Source organism: Limulus polyphemus, unplaced genomic scaffold, assembly GCF_000517525.1.
Source record: "Limulus polyphemus unplaced genomic scaffold, Limulus_polyphemus-2.1.2 Scaffold347, whole genome shotgun sequence".
NCBI classification, from domain to species: Eukaryota; Metazoa; Arthropoda; class Merostomata; order Xiphosura; family Limulidae; genus Limulus; species Limulus polyphemus.
This window is the reverse complement of record NW_013665957.1, coordinates 643,949-651,924: the sequence shown is the minus strand read 5'-3', so window position 1 is coordinate 651,924 and position 7,976 is coordinate 643,949. Positions and strand designations below refer to the sequence as shown.

The 7,976-nt window shown below is 33.0% G+C and overlaps 1 protein-coding gene across 1 annotated transcript in view; it reads left to right on the top strand.

The window, feature by feature from the left end:
- The first annotated feature begins 5,042 nt into the window (after positions 1-5,042).
- LOC106457576 (protein quiver-like) overlaps positions 5,043-7,976 on the top strand; it is a 16,375-nt gene continuing 13,441 nt past the window's right edge. The window contains exons 1-2 of the mRNA XM_013917012.2: positions 5,043-5,387; positions 6,520-6,567. Coding sequence (XP_013772466.2) covers positions 5,228-5,387; positions 6,520-6,567 — 208 coding nt within the window. The 5' untranslated portion in view covers positions 5,043-5,227. The remainder of the gene's footprint in view (positions 5,388-6,519; positions 6,568-7,976) is intronic.

Here is a 7,976-nt window from a genome sequence, read left to right as displayed (position 1 = left end):
GGCAAAGTTATTTAATTTTTATCTGGCACTACTCCAGATAAATCCTGGTTTCATACTGGAGTGTTCATTCCTTCTAACGGAGGGATATCTGGTGATTGAAACTCTGTACATCTTTGCTCGATAACAGGAAACATGATGCACGTTATCAATAAATAGAATATGCATTATACATCGTACTTGCTCCAAAATTTCCATGATTTCGGAAATTAAATCCAAAAAGAGTAATTAATTGTCTCTGTTGTGTATAAAATATCAGTCATCATTATTATTATTAGTTTCTAGAGTAAGTAATTTTAGGGCTAATATAATCTATACTAGTTATTATAAAAATCAGACGCTCTTTCATAATGTTGACAGAATCAGGTTCACCGGTGATTCAGTGGTAAGTGTAGACAACGCTAAGATCCAGAATCGATCCCTGGAGGTGGGCATAGAGTAAGTAGCCCATTGTGTAGCTTTGCGCTAAAACAACTGCTAAGAATGAGGTCAGAGCTGTGACGCCACCATGTGACACAAGCGTAAATTATGTATTTTGCCCAAGATTTCCCTTTTGCACGTATTCAAAGCTTTCTAGAAATCCCAGTGATCTACAGGTTATTAAGAATAATACAACAGTTTAAATATTAAAATCTTTAAAGAACTTCATTAATTTAATACATATTTCTATTATTATTATTAATCCTTATAAACTAAAGTTTCAATAATTCAGCGAATTTATTTCATAGATTAAAAAAAAAGTATTTCGGAGTAAATTTACATTTACGTTTTTAACAAAGTTTGAAGCCTGGCATAGCCAGGTGGTTAGGGCACTCAATTCTCAATCAGCGGGACGCGGGTTTGAATCCTCGTCCCAGCAAACATGCTCGTCCTTTCAGTCATGGGGGCGTTATAATCTGACGGTCAATCCTACTATTCGTTGGTAAAAACGTAGCCCAATAGTTAGTGGTGGGTGGTGATGACTAACTGCCTTCCCTCTAGTATTTCACTGCTAAATTAGGGAAGGCTAGCACAGATAGCCCTCATGTAGCTTTTCGCGAAATTTAAAACAAACAAACAAAATTTGAAAGAAATCCGGTAAGAAAAGTTCGTGAGTTAGAAAGTCATTCTCAATAGACACCTATGCTTATAAGGTTTTCATAAACTATAAAAAATACTTATCTGAAGACCTTTTGCTATAATTCTGGCGTAAACTTCTTCAGTTAGAATATGTTTTTTCTTCTTTCAATTCAACAAACAATTTTTTGTCATTATTAAAAGTGAGTAAATTAATCCCTTTCGCACTTCGAAAGCCACATAAGATTGGTGTTTAACCCCTGCAGTGTCCGTTTTTTTTGTAAATGATCTCAAAAAGAACTTTTTTTTTTGCTTTTTAATAGCACATCGTAATACATGATAAGTTCGGGCAAGTAATTAAAAATACGTCGAGAAATGGTTTGCCCGAATTAACTCGGGTAATTATTTTTCAAACATGGAGTTATCTAGGGGGAAATCACGGAAGGTATTAACTTTGGTATCCGTGGTATAAGTGAATGAGGATAGTGACACATTCTTTCTGGCAAGGATGCAAGTCCATCGCAGTTATCCCCCAACTTGTTCCTATTATACAGCTAGATAAACTGAAACTATTGCCTAAAGATGTTTTAAAATGAACTTAATATTTGTAATTTTGTGAGGCAATCCGATTAATGTTTGGTTTGGGGCCAAATCTAACTAGTCAAAATTTATGATGTCAAGTAACCTCAACAAATATATATATATATTCATGTGTGTGTGTGTGTGTGTATTCAGTAAACTTGTAAAATGTGTATCTGAGAGAATGGATAAAGTTATGAAACTGAAGGATAGACTACAACTTACAATTTAATTTTTTTCATATAATCTATAACAAAAGGACAACATTTTAAATTGGTTTATCCTAGACTATGACCAGTCTAAGAGTACACGAAGTAAACTGAGGTACATACGATAATAAAGTTAATAATCATTGCCTAAGAGACACCCAACTCATCAACAGCCGTAAATAATCATTGTCTAAGTGACACCCAACTCATCAACAGCCGTAAATAATCATTGTCTAAGAGACACCCAACCCATCAACAGTCGTAAATAATCATTGTCTAAGAGACACCCAACCCATCAACAGCCGTAAATAATCATTGTTTCAGAGACACCCAACCTATCAACAGCCGTAAATAATCATTGTCTAAGAGACACCCAACCCATCAACAGTCGTAAATAATCATTGCTTCAGAGACACCAACCCATCAACAGCCGTAAATAATCATTGCTTCAGAGACACCCATCCCATCAACAGCCGTAAATAATCATTGGGGTGTCTCTGAAGCAATGATTATTTACGACTGTTGATGGGTTGTGTGACTCTTAGAAACCCATCAACAGCCGCTTATCTAGTGACACATAAAGAATATTTCTTTGAAATTTAGCTATTCAATATTTTGTCACAATATAGACTTTGCTGTGAAATTCAATATAACAAAAAGCTGGGTAATCCATACGAAAATGTATTATTCTTAAACGAAATTAAAAGAAATCTCATTTAATGAACAACTATAAAAAGTTTAGTCCTAGTGAACGTGAAATTTGTTTCAGTTTACAGATTTTGTAGCCTTTCTACAAAAGTTTTTAAAATAATTTTAATATAGTATAAAAAATATAATGTTTACTGAATTATATATTCGTTTTATCTTAGTCTTTTTTTATGTCTTTTTACGTGTAGATTTATAACAATTTTGTTTTTGTTAATTTAAAACTAAAGCGCACGAATGAAGTGACTGAATATAATACTTAAATGTACAGGACATAGTTCTATATCGTATATCAAATGTTGGATTCAAGTCTCATTTCATAAACTATGCTGCTTAATGTTTGGCCAACTATGCTGTTAAACTTAGGTCAGTAACTTTGTAATATGCGAATATTATGTCTCCATCCATTTCATAAGGTAGACATTTAATAAAGCTATTCAGGTACGTTTAGATAATTATCAAACGTTTTAGTACAGGTTACATGTATCTAATTACGAACTACTCTCAATTCCGCACTTGTATTAAGGACTAATGTAGGTGTGTCTGTCTGTATATGTCGCCCCCAGTGGTACAGCGGTATGTCTGTGGACTTACAACGCTAACGCTAGAAACCTGGTTTTGATACTCGTTGTGGGAAGAACACAGATAGCCCATTGTGTAGATTTGTGCTTAACTTCAAACATACAAACTGTATATGTAGGCTATACACTAGATGAGTCTTTAGTTTCTTTTTTACGACGTTTGGAGTGTTTACGTACATTGAGATGAAGGCATTGGAAACCCTGATTTTCTCTTTTTTGTAGATAATGAGACTGGTCTTCTGACGTGGATGACATAGTATTTTGGGAAATTCCGAGAAGACTTTTGAACTTCAACATAATCATGAGCAAAGCTAGTTCTTGGTCAGAATCGCCACTGTCTTTGTGAAAATCAGAATTCTTTTTGATCTGAAACCATCCGGTGCTCATTGTCTAGATACTTGTATTACTATAGAAGGAGAGAAGCCGACCAAAAGATCATGACGCAGCAGAAATTCAATGTCCTACAGTTACTTTCATGTGTCATCTTCGTTTGTCAATAAAGCGTTTCTCATTCACCACTTTAACAGTTGCGTTGGAATACGCTCAGATAATTGTAGAATTTTTAAAACTATTTGGAAAGCGTAGTTGTATATGTTTTTGACTTATGCTGATAAAAGTCAATTTCATTTGAGTTTTTTAATAAGGTTGTAATAAGTTTTGGTTTCGAACCGAATGGTAGTTTTGTGCAGATAAAATATTGAACACACAAATATACATGGATATTTTTATAGACGTTCGGACATGTAGAGATAAGTTAGGTATAACAGTTCCACGTTCAAAGGTTAAACACTTATGTTCTGATTTAAAGTTGATTTAATAAAAAATAGCGAGAGTTTTAAAAATTCCATGATTCTTCTTTCAGTTGTCATGGTTTATATGATCTCCTACAACTGATCAGTGATTCTGGTTTCTCGAATATACCTGTGCTGTTTTTTTTTAATGTAAAAACAACGTAATATCCACGCGTTCATTTAGTAACCAAAGTAAAGTTGCTGTCATTCTCTCACAAGTATAAAGTTACAAATACATGGTTTATATAAAACCATGAAAACCGGTAATCAATGAGCACAAAACACTGATGCATACTAAATACATATAAACACAGGATTTGGGCAACTTGACTGAAGTTCGAAATAAAAGTCTCAACTCATTCACTTTCTAAAACAACTAAAAATACTTTAGAATATTGAAGTTGTCGGGTAAGTATTACTACAAAAGTATTCTAAAGAATTATAAAGAAGGACACTATGTGAAAATGTTCAGTTTAATACTACCTCTGATGTAGCTGTAAACAATATTGAGATGAGTTATTTTATCTGATTTGAACAACCGTAATAATTAAAGGTATGTGACACTGTGTGTCTTGCACGCATTTAATTATACCGCTACACGTGGTTTGCTTGACACTCGAAAAATGCGTTACATACAAGTCTCGTCTTAACATAAGAGTACAATAATTCCAATTATAATGGAACGAGTTTTTTTTTTTTGGGTGGGGGGTGGAAACCTTGTTATTTTCCATAACTGTTTTCTTTTTATATATTACATCTTTATAGTTTATTAAAATGTAGTTATTAACATTATACAGGGAATTCGTTGAAATATGTATTTCGTTTTCTTTAAATTCATCTTTCCAGGTCATTAAACGATGACAAACCAACTAAATCTAATGGGTGTTGGGAGGCTTTGATTTTGATTTTTTAAAAGTAGCAGTTCGTGTTTGTTATTCGCTTTAACAAGTTGATTGCATTAGCCACCAGAGTGACTTCCTCAGCCAATAGCTAGCCTTGAAATACACAAACGTCTTTATTTAGACTACTTAAACGTATTCGTCCTTCACAAATAACCGTAGGAAAAAAACAAAAACGATTTTATCTCATCACTGTGATGTAGGGGCCTTGTGAATAAGGTTAGAAGTACATAGATAAATAAATATCTTCTGTTGTTTTTATTGGTATTACAGTTAAGTTTAATAATGCATTTGTTCACCTTCAAACGCGTGTTACGAAATCAGCAACACTGGTTGAGTGGAGTGTTCGCCAGCGGGAAAGAATGATCGAGAGCCCCAGTGAATAGGTATTCCTAGCTCTGCAGGCATTTATGTTAGTGGTGTACGAGATCAGGAGAAGAGTGATCGACTTGTTTGCATGTATGGCAAAAAATTTTAGAAGCGGATCAAAGCGTCCGTTTTATGTGATGAGAAGATATATTGTAACTGATTCATATACGTTATATTATTCAAAATGGGCTGTTTTACTGGGTAAGTGACGTTGTTGATTTTCGTTTTAATTCTTTGTTCGTATTAGAGATGTTTCAAAACGCCCCCTAGTGCCGAGTAGTATAATAATTTCTAGTAGAAGCTGCTTTTTATGGTTACTACATTGGTACTGTTTCACCGAGAGTGGTTTGTTAATTACCCCTTCACGAACTGTTAGTTGTTTTTATTTCTTCGAAATATTTATTTTCTGTCTACGATATTACTCCTGCAAGTTTTTAAAAGTCTGAATCTTAACCAGTAGTTCAATAAAAATGGAACAGGTGATAGAAGAAGATCGTCTTAGATTAGCCTGAGTAGACGAATACTATAAGATGAAATTGGAAAAATATAAAGTGTATGAAAAGCATGCTTTAGGGTGTAAATCATGTCTGAAATATACTGATAATGCCACAGAATTTGTAACATTTCAGCTGTGGAACCTGAAAAATGCACATCTGCTCGGAATTATATAGCAGTAAACATATAGAAAAGCACTCGTATTAACAGGTTATTATTATTATTAACTTGTATTTATTCAACATATTTTTCAGATATCATGAATACATTTTTTTACAAAGATAATCGTTAAAATGACAGAAAAATTAATTTTGCTCTATGCTGTAAACGTACTGTAAGTAAAAAAGTAGTCAACTACTTAAATAATAAATATGTTTACTGGGAGTGGTTCACAAACGTAGCACATCAGACTTGCGGGCTAACCAACAGTGTCTTGTGGTAAAACAAACATATAGGGGTTTTATAACACTAAATATACTATAAACAAAAGCTGTGTATTGCTAAGTAATTTGTAAGGACACTTTGAAATTAAAGTGTTTAAGTTTTATTACAAGTTTTTTGTTTGTTTTTTGAGACTATCCAAAATATTGTTTTTCAATTTTATTAACTGCAAAAGGAAGTATGAAGTTAAAATTTTTAGTTAAAATATAGAATGAGAAAACAAATAAGTAATGAATTAACTGTAAAAGGTTATGGATAAGTATTGCTATTGAAACCAACATCAACAAACTGGCCATGCCTCAACATACATAGAAAAGGTTAGTCCATCAATTTTTCTTTGTAATATTCTTACCAAGAATCGTTAATAAATAATTAATTGTTATTCTATTTATTACAGTCGTCCTAACTTTCATATGTGGATTAAAAGCAGAAGAGGAATGTTTATGTAAGTACTATACTTATGTGCTGATAGAAATGACAACTGTATTAGATATTCGTGATACAAAATGCTAGTTGTGGTTTTAGTTTTGGTTTTCTTCCACCTACAATCCTGGGACGTGAATTATTTCACCTAACGTCGTGGAAATATAAAATAGCATTCTTGTACATCCAGCAGAGAGTCTGATAACACGGAATTCACAAATACTTCTAGTACTACAAAACTTGAGCCCGGAACTACTTGTAGATAATTATGTTTACAATGCAGTTATTATCATAAGATCACGATGTCGCTCTTGCTCTGGGTGCAAACATTAAGGGTTAGACACGTTATTCAGTGGTCATAAATGTGTGTCAATAACGTTATTGCTTCCAGAAATACGAAATGTGATACTTATACAACGCTGAAATAATTTTTCTTTTTATTTGTATGTTCACTGCATTAACTGCAACCATCTTTAGAATTGATTTGTAGATCGATCGTAAAACAAGTGTTTATTGAAATGTGTTTGTAATCAAAACACTCCTACACACTGTCGATAATGGTCTCATGTATGAATAATTTTTAAGTTAAAAAATATTCTACGTCATAAAGAATTCATTGAGGTTCAATGAATAAAGTTGTCTATATTGCTAGCAGTTAATGTCTAAACAACAACATGGCTTCACATTACAGTTGGACGTGTTGTGATGAACGTAGAAAGGTTTTATTTGTCGTGTTCCGAGAATAAAAATTTGTAGATCGAGTTGTTTCGAGAAATGTTTAAGAATTACGTACTACGTGAACTGTATTTAAAATATAAATGGTTTCATATCGAAACATTACTTCAAAAAACTGTACAGTGTTTTAGAAATAATGATAAGTAAGTATTCCTGTCCTCCATAACACGAAGATTGATATTTATCTGTTACAAAACTGAAATATAAATAATTTTATATTCGATCAGTGCTTAAAGTTTGGGCATCATAATGAAGTAACGTACCCAGAATAAGATAAAGTTTCTTTGGGCACTTATTGCTCGTGATAAGTCACGAACCAAAATGAAGCAATCTGCGTGACTGTGCTTTGAAACCATTCCAACTAAGACCAATACGATTATGGAAAGTTGAGTGTACAGTTTTGATGTTCTTTAGTTGTCATATGATATATATATATAATTTACCATATAATGAAAACTGCAGTAAAGAAAATAAATAATATTGTAAATCTGCAAACTTTTTTTTCAGGGTGACTAATGTAACATGTATATGGGCTGGCTTTACATTTCACAGATGATCAAACAAAAACTGAACGGCTACATATAAGGAAGGGAGGGATAAAGCAAGCTTAACTGAGGACGAGAGTTATATTTGTTTTGTTGAATTTCGCGCAAAGCTACTCCAAGGCAATCTTGCTTAGCCGTCCTTAATCTGAAG